We start from the raw sequence: 18,991 nt of genomic DNA on the forward strand, positions 1-18,991 counted from the left end.
TACAATTTGTTTGCAGCTCCTCTCTTTTCTCATCTGCTGTCCATTTTTGCATTTTGAAGGAAAGTTCATTATTTTTGAAGATGATTGTTCATAGAGCAAGGGATAGCTTCCACAAACGAGTTATAAGCAACTAAGGTAAGCATTTAATCCATTCTTGAGTTCTCTAATAATTTATTTTGAGATTTGGATGAATTTTTTCAAGTTTGTAAAGAATTTTTCCATTTTTCAATTTCAAAGCAATAAGTTTAGCTATCTATCTTAGTAGTTTTCCATCATATTTTTACACTTATATGCTTATGTTCATGGTTTTTTTAATTTAAATTTATTTAATTTCTTATAGATGGTCGTCACCGATAGTCAAAGTTCAATGGGCCAAGCAATTGATAGTTTTGAAATTGATGTAGCATTTCCTTTATGGAGACATACCACAAGAATATCACAAGTTTCCAGAGGTTGCTCCTATATTTGGAAGTGTAATTATTGTCAAAAGTAACAAACACAAACCATTCAATGGCTCTTATTCTCAGGTAAAACTTCATTTTATGGGCCCCACTGGTAAAGGATTTCCAATGTGCAAAGGCACAGATGGGAAGGGGTTGTCTAATGCACAAATAGCTTCAATAGTAAAAGAACAAGAAGTTGTTGAAAATTTGGTAAAAAGGCCAAAACAAAGTTTTTATCAACATCCATCCTCAACGAAAACAATGCAACTACCCAAAGAGCCAGTTGAATCCTTCAAAAACCCATTCTTACAAGTACCTATACCGCAAGTGGAAAAGGAAGAAGTAAAAACTATTTCCTGCAAAAGAGGTCCATTGGACAAAGCATTTAAATTGGAGGCAAGGGAGCTTTTTGATCAAGTCATTGCACGATGTCTCTATGTCAACAACCTTTCTTTCAATTTGGTCAGATCACCATATTGGAAGAAAATGGTAGCAGCCATACTTAAAGTATCGGATGATTACACAAATCACAGATGTGAAAAGTTGTGTACTACTTTATTGACAAAAGAGAGGGTTTGGGTAGATAAAGCTCTTCAACCAATCAAAAATTCATGTAGAAGTTCAGGGGTTTCTATTGTTTCAGATGGATGGAAAGATACAAGAACCGGCCATTGATTAATATGATTGTAGTGTCACCCAAAGGGACAATGTTCTTGAAAATAATTGATTATGAATGGGAAGTGAAAGATTCACAATTCATTTCCAAAATTCTCATTGAGACCATAGAGATTGTGGGTAGTGAGAATGTAGTTCAAGTGATTACAGATAACGCAAGACGGTATGACCATTTTTTTTTGGACACCATGCACTATGCGCTCCCTAAACTTGGTCATGCAACAAACTAACACCCAAATAGATTGGGTGAAGCAAATATACTAAGAGGGAGAGGAGATACAAATGTTTGTGATGAACCACCACATGTCATAATCCATATTCAAATCATTCTCCAATATGGAGTTGCTAAAAGTAAATTCAAATTGTAAATTTGTAATTAGTAAAACACTAAATTTCTTTTATTTATTTAATTAAATTATTTGAGTATATTTTATGTCATGTTCAATATTTATTGACATATTGTTATGATTAACTTACCTAGGTGTTTGAGACCTTGTTACATCCCTATTTTTGCTTAATTATAAAACACTCCTTATAGCCATTAAGACCTCATGCAAAGTTGAGTTAATTGGTTAAGTTAGTTTATTGTTATAGTTAGTTTATTGTTATAGTTTCATGTAAAATAGAAGTGTTGGTTATTCCTTATAGTTTCATGGGAACATGGAATAATGGTTCTGTTATGATGTTATATGGAGGGCAAGTGGTTTAGCTAATATGTTTATTTTATTTTGATTAAACCACTTGGATATATGTGATTGCCTTGATAAACTACTTTTGTAGGAACATGACGAAGTGGGGGGGCGGGGGGGAGGGGAGCATTGCCAAAAAAGGAAAGGCCATGAGGGCACCACCTACCATTGAGGTAACAAGAATGGGTCCTAAACCACCTTGGTCAAGGGAAAACGGGACTAGGCAAGCAAGGAGTATACCAAATTGATGCAAAGGAAAAGGTGATGGACCTTTTACACAAGACAAATTACTCAAATTTGGCTTACAAACCCACTACTTCCTAAAGTGCTCAAATGGCTTTAAAAGGCATCAACTCAACCAAGGTTACTCTAGATGGAAACCCATGATAGATTTGATGTATTTGAGGTATATGAGGGTAGTTTAAAGTATTTTCAAAGTTTCTAGGCCTATCTCCTACTCACAATGGCAAAATGTCTACAAACTGGCCTAGAGGCCTAGTAATCAACAATTAGCCCTGCAGTGACCTTTTTGGTCTTCAAACACTCAACTTTCCCAAAACACAAGAACTAAAATCACATTCAAACACCCTTTTGGCCATTCTATAACATATCTTAAATTCAAGTATTGGTGTTTTGGACCAAATAGTAGTACTCAGCCAGTACCCCTGCAAATACACTAAAAACTAGGTGATTTTACAAAGCAACTACCACCTCAAGTATCTCCACGGTCTCAACTCTTGGACAGTGTCATGAAATGTCCCAAACCCTCTAATCCTAAGAGGAATTAGACCCAAGACATAAGGAACCCTAAAAGCCCCAACGTAGTTGCTCCAAACCCTTGATTTGAGGGTTTTTCCAATCTCACCCTTCCAAGCCTTTCCAAGATCAATTGGTGATTGATTCACCATTCATTCCCCCATACAAGACTATTCCAATCATAAAACAGCTATGCTATTCAGCCCAAACTCCTGCTGCTACACTTGTGCCATTAATTTCAATGTAACATTTTTTGCTCCAGCCCTGTGATCACACTTCTCAATCAGTTTTGTGCATGTACCAACTTAGATTCATATGGTACATGGTTAGTAATCATCATTCCATGGATTCTAGGCCTTTGAGTCCATGGAGTGGTTATTAGTTACCAAATAAACTTCAAAACAAGGAAAGAAAACTCAGAAAAACCAGTCTAATCCACTGGAAGTGAAAGTACAGTCATGTAAAATGACTTTCAAAACCCTCTAAAACATGTAACAGTGCTTTCAAATAACCTATTGAAACTTCCAAATGTATTCTATGTTAGATCTCAAACCAAAACAAGAATATCAATGCCAAAACAATGGATTTGCTGATCAAGAACTGATTTTTCATTGAATCTCTGTGTTGTCCGTACACTCCAGGCTTCCTTGCCAGTACAATGGAGTCCCAAATACAAATAGGAACCAAAACTTAACTTCCCCAACCTCTTCCAACCGGTTTGAGGGATTAGTTAAGTGTTTAAACAACCAAAACTCCATTTCCCTCCTAAATAGCTACTAGCCATTATCAATTGGATATTTGAACTTTTAAACTATGAAAAAGAACTAAAACTCATTAAATTGACTCACTAAAGTGTTTCCAACACTTAGAAGACTTATTTAAAACCCAACTAACCTCCTAGACACATTGGGACACTAATGGTCCAAGATACATTCATTTAATCCTTTCAAGGATATTATCAGACATACCAAGTACTGTAGGCAAGGAGCCACACCAAGAATTACAACCTCACATTTGCATCAAGGAAGAGATAATTCCTTTGCCAGGTCGTGCATTCTTTTTGCACTTCTAATTTTTATTGAAAAATCATTGATATTAGAAACAAAGCCAAGTCTAAATGGGTTATCTTATTTATTGAAGTTTGAATGTGTAAAACTCTGCTTAAGAATCTGAATTATCTGATTCATGCTGAAAGATTATTCTGATCAGTATTTGATTTAATTTGGAAAGATTTCCAATATAGTGCAATACGTATACAAGGGCATCTCCTTTGAGATAAGAGAAGGCACTCCCATAGAGACAAGTAACCTATTATGAAAATACAATCAAATTTTTTATAAAAGCTTTCTATAAGCCCAGACTGGGCAGAAAGATTTGACTGTGATAAAATAAGATTGATCAATGATATGGCATCCACACTGGGATTCATCAAGGATGACCAGCAAGGTCGAGATGAAGAGTGTGGTTTGATAATAACTAAATAGTGGGATATACTTACAAGATAAGAGAAGAAAATCATAAACAAATAAACAAATAATAAGCTTTAACAAATAACATTGACTGAATCAGCTCATGTTGATCAAAGGGTGTAATTGTTGTTGTCAATTCAAACAATAGGTTTAGTGGCTTGCTTGTTTCTATGATCACTAGAGGCCAGGGTTGCTAACAATTGGTAGATAGGTTGATGGAAGGTATCCATAGCCTAGCTGGCTGCTTAGCCGACACTCTAACACCAAGATGCTTAGTGGCAGGACAGGGGTGTCCCATGCCTAATCTCGGGTAGGGAGGGTCTTTCTCAGTCAAGATTGTGTGTGGATTCTTAAGGGTCTGCGGTTGGGAGGTTAAGCCCCTAACAATGCTTCTCCTCTCTACCAGATGCCAGGACTCACACAAGAGAAAGATATGATCTACATACAAGTTGTCTTCCTCTTAACGGGTATTTTACTTTTATGTATTTACTCTTTTAGGTGAATATATGTTAGTGGTTAATATTGTTAAATCAGTTACTCTCTTTCAATGGGCTAGGATTCAGTTAATCTGTTATAATCATTGATCCCTTTCATTTGAATACTTAGGGTAGGGTAGTTATTGTAACTATTTTCATGTGAATATGAAAGATATTGTTTATTTAGAAATGGGAAAAATTAGCATGTTACAGACCCAGTTTGCATCTCATACTATTGTTATTAGACGACTTGTCAAGATGCAAGAGGCATTAAGCCAAATGGTTATTTCAACCCAATGGGGTATAGAGAAGGCTTCAAATTCAGAGAGGACACAAAAGCTCAAGGCATTGATCTTGGATGACAATTGGTGAGTTCGTGTGCAATTTGTATTAGATTTTACAAACCCTATCATGACTATGCTTCGCTTCGCTGATTCAGATCAGCCTTGTTTGGAGGATGTATATGATGCCATTGACACAATTGTTGACAAAATGTGAAGCCTTTTGCAATTAACTTGAATCAATCATTCATCATCGTTGGGAAAAGATGACTATCCCATTGCACCTCCTTGTATATGCCTTATCTCCAAGGTACTATGGTGAGGAAGTACTTATGCCTGATAGAGTAGCAACATATGCGGATGAAGAAGTTGCTATTGTGTGCTATAAATTTTTTGCAAGACTCTTCCCAAATGAGGACACTCACAAAAAAGTTAAAACTGAATTTGGATTATTTGCTTCAGCAACCAAATTTAGTCCTCTTGCAATAACGAACCAATGTGACATGGGGGCTATCACATGGTGGTACCTCTATGGTCAACCATTCAAGCATCTACAACCTCTTGCAATCAAAATTCTCTCTCATGTAAGTTTTATTTGTTTTTAACTTTTTTTAACCACATGTATTGTTAAGTTCTTTAAATTGGTTTTCATTTTTATGTTTTAGCTAAATAATTAATTTTGTAATTGTGAACATTGTCTAGGTTGCAAGTTCTTTTGTTGCTGAAATAAATTGGAGTACATACTCCATATCCACTCAGTAAAGTGTAACTGGTTGGGCTCTAAAAAGGATGAAGACTTGGTTTTCATTCATACCAACTTGGATCTTTTATCACATAAGGAGGATCACTACAAGGAAAGGGCAGTCAAGCTTTGGGATGTAGAACCTGAGTGTGCAAACTTGGAGGCAACGATTCAAGATCATACCACAATCACGGATGATGATACTATAATATCATGACACATGGTGTATCTAGCACAAGTGGAACCGCTTTCAGTCCAAATGATCTTGAACTTGCGGTGGTTGGAGGAGATGATGAGTTTTTTGCGAATCTATATGATACGGATTTGGATTGATAAACATTGAATAATGAACAATATTTTGATTTTGTAGTTATGATGATTTGCTGATTTGCATTGGAATCATGAACATAAACATATATGTCATTCATATCATTGAGTATTTGAATATGTATTGGTGAAGTTACAAACTATGAAATGTTTTAATTTTGTATATTTCTTTTCAATTCTTTGCATATACATACATACATACATATATTGTTGATTTATGATGGTTGCAAATGTAACAGTACTACTTGTACGGTATGCTATGTCAAAAGGTTCTAGTTCGAATTCGAATTCACCTCCATTAAAATTCGGATGAAATTCAAAAAGGAAAAATTTATAAAAAAAAAAAACAGATGAAATTTTTCTTATATAATTTAATTTTTAAAATATAAATAATAAATTAAAAATAAAATAATATTAGATTAAATTTGAATATATTATAAAATTTAGAACTTTATAATATACGTAAGTTTGAAATTACAGTTTAAATAAAAATACTATGCGTCATAATTATCAAGCATACGACTGGAAAATATTTATTTAAAAAACTAGGAAGACATCTTACCATATGTTATTAGACACATCAATTTACATGCGACTCTAATTAATTTATTTAGATAAGACATTTTAGCAAATAAGAAAAACTTCAAGTCAAAGTCCACTTTAACACGCAAAAAATTAATCCATTCTCTTCAATGCAAGATAATATCATTCTTTTTATCGTTTTTGTCTTGACCTAGGTCTCTTTGTTTGCCTAAGAGAAGTAATGGCCAACAACAATTTGTTCATTAGAAAGGGACATGGGATTTGTATGTATGTGCCTGTAAATGTCGTAACGGGAAAATGTTGAATCAAAATTTTAAAAAGCCCTTTTTTAATACATTCATTTGGAAAAAAAAAGTATGCTCTATGCCTAATCGAAAATAAGCCGAATTTCAACGAATTTTCAATCATGTTTCAAAGTTCGCTGAATTTCATACTTCATGGTCGAAGTTCGGATAACTCTGTGACTTAGATGGTATGTATTTTTCAAAGACAGTAAACTCTCTCTTATTTATATTGGGAATGAGACATGGTGAGACATGTCCCTTCATGGGACATGTCTATTCATTAACATATACTCTTTTAATTTATATTTATATATATATATATATATATATATATATATATATAGTTTTATTACTTTAATTCCTCTAACATAATAATATGTAGATATATAAAAATTATCTCATATATAATGAATATATATATATATATATATATATATATATATATATATATCGACAATAGCATAATATATCATAGGTTTATTCAACTAAAGCTACCAAACATCAACACTCCCTCTTAGCTGGGGAGGATGAACATAGGATATAATATTACCTCAATGTACAATCGAGAATGATAGTTTTAAGGATATCTTTGATCAAAAGGTATTCACCATTTAGATATCATCTCATGATATCAAGAGTAATGGCATCCTGAATGTCAATACACGTGACATTCACAAAGTACTCAAAGTACTGGCCTCCTGATGTTAAGATGCATGATATTCACCAAGTAATCTGAGTAATGGCCTCTTGACCATCAAGTCACATGATATTCACCAAGTACTCTGAGTAATGGCCTCATGAACATCAAGTTGCATGACATTCGCCAAATACTCAAAATGTTCATAGGTTATGTGCACACGTATCCTCAATAATACTTCCCATGTGAACATTCATGGTCTATTTAAGGAACTAAATCCACCATGCAAGATAATAATCTATCATGATTTGCATAGACTTCATAAGACATCCATCATAATAGAAGATCAAGTTATTGTAAGATTGTCACCTTCCAATAATTTTAACAAATATAAGTGATAATCATTCAGAAATCGTCACTTCCTAATGATGTACACAGGGGTAGGCCCACTAAAATCATGCAATCACACACATGGATTTTCAGACTCCCTCTGAATATCAATCTTTTAAGCTCCTCATCCAATGTTGTCTATAATGCAGTGCCAGACTCCCTCTCAATCTGATATCAATCTTCCTTTTCTTACAAGAACATCCATGGAGAGAAAGGAAAAGATCAAGGCAAATAGCTCTCATAGTACATATAGAAATACAAATAAGAGAGAGACTACAATAGAGTATATAAATGTAACACTCAAAGATACTAAATACTTATCTGTGCATCATTGATACAAGTTGCTCTAATGGGGATCCATAGTGAGACCCAAATCAAAAGCCCCTCCTTGGTAATAACATATTATCCTTAAATGTGTGATACCAAATGTACATACATTTACTTATGAATTTATTCTGGTGACCCAAGTGATGCATACGATCTCGAATGAAATTGTAATGCGTTACTATAATATAAGTTGTGTCGATTATACCTCCTTCCATGTATCGACATGGAATGGTGATGTTTGGGTGAACTAGGTACTCCAAATCCATGTGGGATATCCCCCATTTAATGCTTAAGTGTAAAAATAGTTACCACCTTTGGTATGAACCTTGGAATAAAGGGTTGAAATAATGGCTACGTTTTCCTTAACTTCCCTCCATTATTTTGCTGTCAATGGGTATGGTATTAAAAAGTACCTTTCCAAATTATATGTTAACGGGAGGAGGCCTGACGTGTCACTCGCCCTTTGAAATTCTTTTTTTTTGTATGCCTGCAACGATTCCTGTGTTCTGCTCCACAAATCACAATGTATCTTATCGGTGCCTCCAATAACATGTTATCTTCTCTCTTTCAAACGTCAGGTGCAAAATGCTCAAACCCAATGACCATGATGCTGACGTGGTGTATGAAGTTCCTCTACAATCGTCGGGTGTGGGTATAGTACACATGCTTTCTCTTCAGTCATTGTTGGGTCAACATTCATATAAAAAATGGCAAGTTACAGACCTAGTCCAGGTCCTCGTTTTCCCATGATTCCATTAATTTCCCATTATTTTTTTTTTAAATTGTTTGTAATTTCTGTCTTCTTGATATTGGCAAGATAGATCAACCCACTGAAAACATCAACCTGACAAGTGTTGATTCCTTATGGGTCGTGAAGACAAAGATGATGAAGCATGTTTTGAGCTACTCTATCACACAACATTACTTTATTTTATGTTTGATCCCAACTTTAACATATGCTCTAAGAATTTCATATCTCCCTGTGCATTTAAGATGGAGCAGAAGTCTATAATTTTGATTTCTACACATTTCTGTGCAGATATTATTTTACATTGTGTTTGGCTTTTGTGTGAACATGCCTTCCTAACGACTGTGAAATTATCTTGCAAAAAACATGTTCGGAGTAAGAATAATCACATTAATCAAATTTACTGATAGATGTTGTCTTGCAGTCAAGATGTTTTATTACGGGATTCAAAAAATAAGAAATACCGAGATATAAAACAATTATACTACCTGCAGAGGATATGACCCATCGGATGCCATGCAAGATCCCATACAGCACTTTCATGTGCATTATGTATCTCAACTTGAGGAACTTCATGCCTGCTCAAAATAGCGTATATTTGAGTCTAAACAAACATATTTAGTATTTTATCACTATTACCCTTATCATTCTGTAATGCAACTCCTTATCTATTATGTACACTAGAATGTTTTCTAGTTAAAAATCATTGTAATTCGACGCCATAATGAAAATATATTCAAAAAAGCACGCAGGTCATTACTAATCAAGTTTTACCATGCTCCAGAATTTAATATGAAAAAAAAAAATGACAAATTCATGAAATGATTTCCCAAAAGTACAATTCATATGACATGATCTCCTTAAAACATTTCACAATATCTTAAACTTCTCCCACACATTTCATTTCAAGTTTAGTAATTTAATAACAAAATTGAGTGTCAGACATTACCCAACAAGCCAGTGTATAATGGATCCATCAAAGCTTCCACTCACAAATAACTCCTCGTGGAATGGATGCCACGCCACAGCTGTTGCCAGAGAAAAAAAAGAAAAAACATTGTCAGCAGATATGTCAACTGGAGAATTCATGAACATGCATTTATATAAGTGCTACATGACCCAGGCAGAACTTCAATAATTGCAGCCATGTGGCATTGCCAATTACAAATCATATATTTGCTTTCTTATGAAAAATCAACAAAAGAAGAAAATGAATATCAACAAGAAACCAAACTAGGCCAATGAAATCTTAAAATACAAACAGATATGTTAGCAAGAAGAAATTTAAAAGTGTTCCCAAAGAAGCTACAAATTAAGAGACAAGTTGCAAGATCAGAAATTTAGCATTTAATGGGAATTCATATTGAGATAAGATCAGAGATTATGCAAGTGTGAAAACTAGGCTTTGAAATGTAATTAAAAATCCATTGATGATTAATAATTTCATCAAACAAGAGGTTGGAGACTAGCAAGGTGTAAGGCTTCTCGATTTTCCACACCTGGAACTCCAGTCTCACTTAAAGATTCGCATTCATAATCTTAGAGATTCTTTACACTTCTCATCCCTTCATCCCTCAAATGCTCAATCTCTTCCCCTCCACATCCTCGTGCATGAATTGTAAACCTCAACCCTTGGGACCTCAACAGATCATTGCCAAACCAAGACTAAGCTAGAATAACTACTAAACTACTAAGCAACTGAGCAAAAAAGAGGGGGGTCCCCATTTGTAATAGGGTGTATATTTTTTTTAACACAACAAAGTGCAACAGAGATTTAATCTTTCGAGGACATTAAAATGTTTGTCAAAGTAGAAAAACAAATTAAGTGCCTTTGTGAGGCTCTAGATAAAACAATGGTTATGGAGTATGTTACAAGATTCGACAAAAATGCCCACATAGCTCGGCTGGGCACAAGACAAGTCTGTCCCAAGTACACACTATCCTTTACAAAACAACCCGCTTAAAAGTGTCTCCTCTATTTCTACATAATTACAAGCTATCTATCAAGGTTGATTAAACTTTTTGAAGATTGAATTGTGATTTCCACATTTTGAAATTAGATTTAAATAAATAATTAAAATAAAATTAGTGAACCAATAAATAATAAAAAATTATAACAAATTATTATAAGAATGATATATATTAATAATATATTTATATAAAAATATTTATTGTTAATATAAAATTCCTATATTATATAGTTATACTTTATTATAAAAATATTTTATATTATTAATATGATAATGAAAGAATATTATATATATGTGAAATAGTATAATATTTTTAATCAAAGAATATAATAATGTAATGAATCAATGGTAATAATAATAATTAAACTAAATAAATAAATAAACACAAATAATTACAATGAGAGCTTCAAACTGGTTGACGGAGAATATTAATAATATCAAGTGCAGAAAACACCAAGAGGAGACCTTGGTTGGATGCTTGAGGATATCACTATGAAACACAACTGAGATTGCAAGTCCTTGGTAAATCATAATCACTAGTAATATGGATACTATTGTAAGAGATACATATGAAATATTATGAATCTACAAAAGAAAACCTACATCAATGATTAGATAAGTGATATAAAATTTGACAATTTGCATAAAAGTATCGATATCAAGAGAGATTATATTGATGGGTAAGAATTTCCAGCGTTTAAGGAAGTCGACTTATCATATAGCCGACGAATAGGGTAACACTAGCGATTAAACTAAAATATCGAACAAACTGAAGTAAGTCATTAGAATGCAGAAGATCATGAAATCGATATGCAAATTGACTAGGGAAGTATAATAATCTTATAGCCACTAATCTCTAAACATCATCAGCAATATTATGTAATTGTCGATTTAAGAAGAGGAAAGAATGTGGTCGATGTAATAATAATTATATCAGCAACCTCCATATCGACAAATCACTCAATAATAGATATTGATTTAATAAAGAAGACAATTCATTGTGGCAAATGCATATTAGATGAAGAGATCAATTATGAAAAGCATTGTGTGTAACCGATAGTGATAAACTGATTAGTCTTGAAGAATCACATTTACGAGAACTGATTAAGAGGTAATTATTCATTGGTCAGTATCTAGAAAGGGAGTGATCGCTTATAAGAAAATAGAGATGTCTTAAGGATGCAGCCATTTGGCAAGGAGGGATATATATGGTGACTGAAGTCCTTCATTTGAATCAGCAATCAGATTACAATTTATTCTTATTTCATCATATTGGAACCTTTTATCTTTTCTATATTCAGTTTTGGATTTGTTCATTAGAGAACTTGCCTATTTTGGCATAATAGTTGCACAAGCATACAGAGAAAGACGAGACAGCACCAGTAGTTGCCAGTGAATAAAGTCTAAATCAGAAACAAACATCAACCAGTCCATTGCAACTTAGTATATCAGATCAAACATAGCAACACTATCAGAAATATATTCTATATCACAGATTTTTGACTGTCATATTAGAGACCGAAAATATATATTGCTACAAGCAACGTCAGATCCCATTGCGTATTCATATCGTTACACTTGACATAACAAATATCATCAAATGTAGTGCAAATCATATCAATTTCAATTTTAGTATATATATTTATTGTATATACATATCAGAATTAAAAAGTGATATCATTCATATTCTCCATTACATAGTCCAATTAAAAAGATTAGTGTGATGAAATGAAGTTTGTCCCAATATTCAAAGATAGCCTAAAGGGGACATTACATCAACCAACCGAGAGTCCTTTTTGTCAGTGTAATGAAATCCTAAAAATAACTTTTTGTATTGTTATAAAGTCAAAAAGTGGGATATCATTTTTGGTCATTTCCTTGCTGGTTTTTATCACATGTTGTGTTATACATTAGGTATTATACTTCATCAAATATGACTTTGACACTACGAGACGATCTATTTTGCCTCACATATTGAAAAGTAGATATTGAGTAGTGTTCCTTAATCACATTATGCATTAGGAAGTTGAAATACTAAAATCTTATTCTAACATCATGTTGCAATATGTATCCTTATGATTTTAGCTGAAGGAGGGGCACAAATAATATGTTAAATGCATCAAGTGTCTAGAGGAGATCAAACACCAGTTTTCATAGCTCCATGAAGGGGATATTCATGTGCCAGACAAATCCAAAGCTTATTCAAATTTAGAGTCAGAGTTTCAAGAGCTTTGCATGGTTTGTCTTATTGATTTCTAGTTGAAAGTTTGGAACCTTCTTCCTTAGCTAGTTTATCAACATTATTGTAACTCTGAGTTTTGACGTTTCATTCAAAATTATTAGTGCAAGCCTCCATTGTTCATAGGCCATTGATAGTTCGGTGCTAGTGGGGATAATTTTTGTTAGTCCATGGTTAAATTCTTAATTTATACAAAGTTGCTTTTTGGATTGCTATTCTTTTGAAATATATTTTTTCAGCTTTCTTATACAATATCTAATTAATATTACCACAATCAACATAGCTATATATAATACAATTTTTATATCTATATTATTAAATGCATGATATGTTTACTATTTATCTATATTTTTTTTAACATCCAAAATACTAAGAGAGAGTGAATTGCTATTCCTTTTAAAGCCTTTAAACAACCATCCACATAACATAATCAATTGCAATAATGAAAGGAAAACAATGTTAAGAAACATACAAGACATGACACCAGAATTTTTACATGTAACCCCGTAAGGGGAAATCAACAGAGAGGGTTAACTCTCAATATCTTATAACCGATTACAAAATACTACAAAGATGCTCACTACAAAGCTCACTATCTGAGGGCTCACTACCCAATATAGATACAATTGCATCTCATATATGCATGAACTACAGTTTTATTGAAGCTCGTAGATAGATTTCGCACACTTCATTGATTCTGATCGATTACTCTACCCTTTGCATCTGATCACAGTCACAATATCTGATTCTGTATTCTAAAAAATATCTAGATCACATCTCATACCATCTCATTACTAAAAAGCATATATATATCTTATTAGAATATTTAGTTTATTATTTTTAGCTAGCTTTTTAGAATCTTCTATTAATGGTCATTTAGGAGTTTTATTTACTACTTTATTTTAGACTACTATTTTTAGAGTACTTTTGCTTCAGTTTGAAGCTCTTGTAATGGTCTATATATTTGTTTTAATTTTTTCATTCAATACATCAAAATATTTGATCATGGTGTCAAGATCAAGTTGTGATCTAGGTATGACTCTCTCACAAGATGACCCAAGATTATGAAAAAATCATTAAAGGTTTTTGTTCAAAATAGTTAGTAAAAATTTCACAAGTTTTTAGTTGTCGCTTTGTTTCTAGGCGTCATTTTTCAGTTTCAAGGGTTTTGAGTGGAAATTAGTGAGATTTTTTCTGCCCCAATTGGAGCGTTTGTAAAAGAAAGAGCAGATATACATTAGAAGATAATTGAAGACCTGTTCATTAAAACAAAATGGGGGGATTTTTCTGAAATGTAATTTTTATGTTGCAAAGGATTGAAGGAGATGTGTGTCACTATATATATCCCCTAAGCTGGTAATTCAGGCAACAATGATTGAAAGATAATTTCAGACTTTAATGGTTTTTTGAGGTGGTGCTCTAATTGAAGTTTGGTGCCTCAATTGTTTGAAGTTGGTGCTTCAAGGAGGGTTGGTGTTCTAGGGAGTTGGTGCTCTCAAACTAAGGTCAATGTCTCAACTGACTAGAGTTGGTGCTCCACGTGTTTGGAGTTGGTGCTTCAAAGAGGGTTTGTGCTCTCCGCCTCCACCTAGACTGTTGCAATAGCTTATTGCACAACTCATCAAATTTGAACTTAACATTAGTGGAGATAATGTTAAGGGTCTCAACAAAGTGTTCATGGGACCATGGTAGACTCTTCAACGTAATCACTTACATGTCCTCTTCTGTCTTGCAACCAATAACCTCCAATTAATAGTGTATATCTTTAGTCTTCATAAGATGCTCTCGCAAGACATTTCTCATCCGTTACAAAAGAAAACAACATGTTCTTCAAAAAGAAAGCTTGGTTTTTATCCAATGTTTCACAAAGATTTTGCACAAATTTGCATTGAAAACTTGTCAGATGACAATTCTAAAAGCATCTCATCGGTGACAGATAACTTAAGCAACATAATTACTTCTCGGTTATGTTCATCAAACTTCTCATCTTTGTATGTTGTTGTACGGTGAGTAGAGTACCCAGAACAAGCTGTTCCAAGCACCGATGCTCAAAAATTGAGAGCATCCTATTCTAGATGTTATAGTTCCTACCACTAAATCATTGATTGCCCTCCAACATGATGTTGGTTAACAATGCCATCCCTCCCGTTTTCCTATCTACAAAAAACAAGGCAAGCATGAGATTCAAACAAATCTAATCTGTCTACTAAAAACCTTTTGCAACAGCTGGTACAAACTCTGGTTTTCCCGTCAAACCAAGGCATGAATCCCAATACAAAGCTTAGTTCTTAAGGAAAAAATGGTAAAACCCCTTTTTCAACACATTATCTTCTTCAGTCATAAAACCAGTAGGAAACTCTCTTAATTCAATCGGATTTCCACAATCCATATTGATGTTCTTCTTTGTTTCTGGGATGGATTGTGTAACAATTTTTAGCACCAACGTTTTGGAGCATACTACATGATCCATCGTCAAGATGCAAGAAACTCTCTACACAACCCACAAGTAGGCACAATAACTTTACAACAACAACCAAACACAAAAAGTTATGCAAAAATCCTAGACTTCGATGGTAAAAAAACACATTAAAAACCCATGATTTTTAGCATGCCTTCACAAAAAGTTTTGCAAGCCCTAGCCACAAGTTGCACAAACACCCACACTTTTGTTTAATATTGTGAAAGAAGCCTTAAGAAAATTGTAGCCTATAAATGGAAAAATCTTCCATTGTCTCCATTGTGCGAACAAAAAATACCACAAAAATGTGTTGTTGCGGGTAGAAAACCTCATCCGTGAAAACGACGCAAATGTAGAGGAAAGATCTTTGTACAAGGGTATAAGCATTCGTGCAATAGCAAGAAGATTTTTGGTACCAAAAAACTCCATTCACAAAAAACTGGCCACAGATGAGAAAACCTTTTTGCACATAGAAAAACATAGGCCGAAACAAAACAAATCAAGCCAAAAACATGAGAAATAAATATCAGTCTTGAAAACTGAAAACTATACTCTTTAGAGCAAACATTGCAAGTAAAAAAATTCACTTTAAAAGAAAAAACTTCTAAAGAAACTACAGGCACCTCCAAACAAAATACAACTTCAGAGAGAAAAACACGAGTTCATAAACCCTTTTGCAACCAGGACTTCCAAATAAGAAACCGTTGAAAGAATGCAAAAATGAACCTTGAGAAAAACAATTTTTCATAAAAATTTATTTTAAAAAAATCCAGGTATCTACAATTTTCTATTTAAAATTTGCAAAAAAGGATATTTTCCTCCAATACCATGTTACAAAAATGTATTATCCATAAAAGATTGATTATTATATGGAGAAGAGTCTCTTTATACAAAGAAAGCCTAAAAACGGAAAGGAAACAGTCTAAAAGGCAAACAACAGGAAAGTTTCCATATTATTCAGAAACTAGCTAAAAAACTAAAACTTTGTCTAAAAGAATAAATTTCTAAATAACCAAATGACCATTAATATTGATTACATTATTACCTATGTCATTGTACTAACAAAATTATATTTTGTAGATGCATTTTTAATCAAGTTAAGAGATACGTGTAATTCAATTATTCCTTGTTCCTTATTCTCTAATCTAGATGCCTATGAAAGACCCAATAAATAAGAAAATTATAAAGAAAATGGAGACTGATTATTACGATAATAGATAATCATCTATTATTAGTTAATGGTAATCTATTTGTAATCTATTGTAAATATTAGAGTGTTTCTAATATTTAGTTAGCTTTTTAGCTTTCTTTCAGCTAGAATAGAATATTTCTATTCTTTACAATTGTTTCCTAAGGAAACATCATTCCATTCATTTGTATATAATGACCTCTTGGTCTCTGTTAATAACAAGCAAGTATTTTACCAATTACTTCGTAATATGGTATTAGAGCCAATACTTCAAAAAAATTATAATTTCTTTTGAAATTATCTACTACAAATTTTCGAAATTATTTCTGAGATTTCTTAAAAAGCTCGTCTAGGGATTTATGTTTCTATGAGAAATTCATAGCTAATCACACTACAAATTGTTTTTCTCTATAACCGACTAGGGTTTTTTCGAAGAGAAGGTATGTACAACAAATCGCAACTTCAAAAATCGTGTCTGCTAATGCTCGATTGTTTTTGCTAGGGGCCTCAGTTTAGCTCCACATCGCAATTTTTTGTTGATCATGACTAGACATCAAGATTCGCGAGTTTGTTTGAGTGACATTTTCTACTGAAACAAAGCCATTTTTTTGCAGACAATTTTCTGCATTCTTCTCTCCAAACACATGCCTGCTACACCCTCCTTTCGTGTCGATTTTGCCCTCTTCAGCAACGACTCATCCTTGCACATCCCTTAAAAAAATAGATGTTTTTACCAGAAAACGACATTATTCTAGAAATTCGACCTTCAATGGTTCCCAACTAGGATTTTCTTTGAAACCCTAATTTTTGAGCTCAGAAAAATATTTTGATACCAGATTCTTGATGTTTTTGGTGCCTCAATTTTTGAGCCAGCGGATCTAGAAACCCGACAACATTTTCTTTCTGAGCTTTCCAAGCTCTCTTCTGGGTTATCCTTCAAATTTTCTAGGTCTTCCATTTTTTGCCTCGAAGAACGTGCCTTCACAGATTTTCATGCTTTTTCATTGAAAAACATGCCATGGCATCTTTGACAAACATTCTACTCAAGCACAACTCAAAATTCAAAGATCGAAATTATGGCACTTGGAAGCAACAGATCATAGCAATTTTTTAATATTGAAATAGAGATCAAATTGTTTTGGGTGTTACGAAGCGTCCAACTACTCCTGGTACTGATCAAGATACTTGAGATCAGAATAATCGAGAGGCGGTGATGCTTCTCAAATTATCCGCGCTTCTCAAATTATCCGTGGCTGATGATCAATTCTCTCCAATTCCATCGGGCAAAACAAGTGCTAAGATATGGACACATCTCAAAGGTCTTCATGAGACTTTTAACAAAAGCAAAGCTTTCTTCTTGAAGAACAATCTGTTTTCTATTATCATGGATGAGTGAACTTCACTCTAGGCTCACTTGAATAGGATTTAGGAAATATGTGATTAGTTGCTTGCCATCGGTCGCAAGATGGAGGAAGAGGACATTGTGTTTATCACTCTCTGAAGTTTACCAAAGTCCTATGAGCATTTTATTGAGACTCTCAACATCACGTCTTTTGGTGTTGGTCTAAAGTTCACTGGTATCTACACACTTTTGCTTCAGCAAGATTGGTGGAAACAACAATTCAGTAGTAGTTCTAGCCTCACCTCCACAAAGCAAGCCTTTGCTACTAAATCCTTTCAGAAGGATAAAGGCAAGTTTTAGCACTAGTCTCAACAGAAGTCTTCTCTCAACAATCAGATGACTCCTGGAAGAACATTCAATGCAACTCGAGCACATGAGGGTTGAATGTCGAAAATGCTTAACTACACAATATAAGCAATCAGGTTCCCAACCCAAAGCGAATAGTGCAGTGCACACTGAGTAGACGAAATCTGCCTTTTATGCCTTCATGGCTAAAAGACATGTAGATCATGTGAAGTCATCTGCTTGGTACATTGATTCAGGTGCATCTCGTCACTTCACTCACTGCAAAGATGGGTTCACTGACTACCAGCCTTATTCAAACTCTATTATTTTTGGTGGCAGAGAAGAGTACACTATTGTCGGCAAAGGCAACATTAAGATTCAGTCCGTTGGGAGGAATCTCATTTTCCTCGATATGTACTATGTTCCATTGATGGAACTATATCTACTCTCAATCAATCAGTTACTGCGACATTCTCCACACTTGGATGTCACCTTCAGTTCACATCAGTGCACCATCACTGATCAAGTGACTCAGTCTACTATTGTGATCAAAGGTAAAACTCTGGAAGAGGCCTAGTTAGGTTGCAAGCCCAAAATCAATCACTTGAAAGTTTTTGGCTCCCTTGCTTTTGTTTGTATCCCTGACGCATCACACACCAAG

At 33.8% G+C, this 18,991-nt stretch overlaps 1 protein-coding gene across 8 annotated transcripts in view; it reads right to left on the reverse strand.

Annotated features, from left to right (window-relative positions):
- The window catches only part of FY (Transducin/WD40 repeat-like superfamily protein), a 165,170-nt gene that overhangs the window by 84,706 nt on the left and 61,473 nt on the right, over positions 1–18,991 (reverse strand). For all 8 annotated transcript variants that reach the window (XM_089824592.1, XM_089824598.1, XM_089824594.1 and 5 more), the window contains 2 exons: positions 9,737–9,815; positions 9,276–9,365 (listed from right to left, as the gene is read on the reverse strand). In XM_089824592.1, coding sequence (XP_089680718.1) covers positions 9,276–9,365; positions 9,737–9,815 — 169 coding nt within the window. The remainder of the gene's footprint in view (positions 1–9,275; positions 9,366–9,736; positions 9,816–18,991) is intronic.

This window comes from Cupressus sempervirens, chromosome 4 (genome assembly GCF_028749045.1).
Source record: "Cupressus sempervirens isolate cs-2001-9-10 chromosome 4, ASM2874904v1, whole genome shotgun sequence".
In the NCBI taxonomy this organism is placed as follows: Eukaryota; Viridiplantae; Streptophyta; class Pinopsida; order Cupressales; family Cupressaceae; genus Cupressus; species Cupressus sempervirens.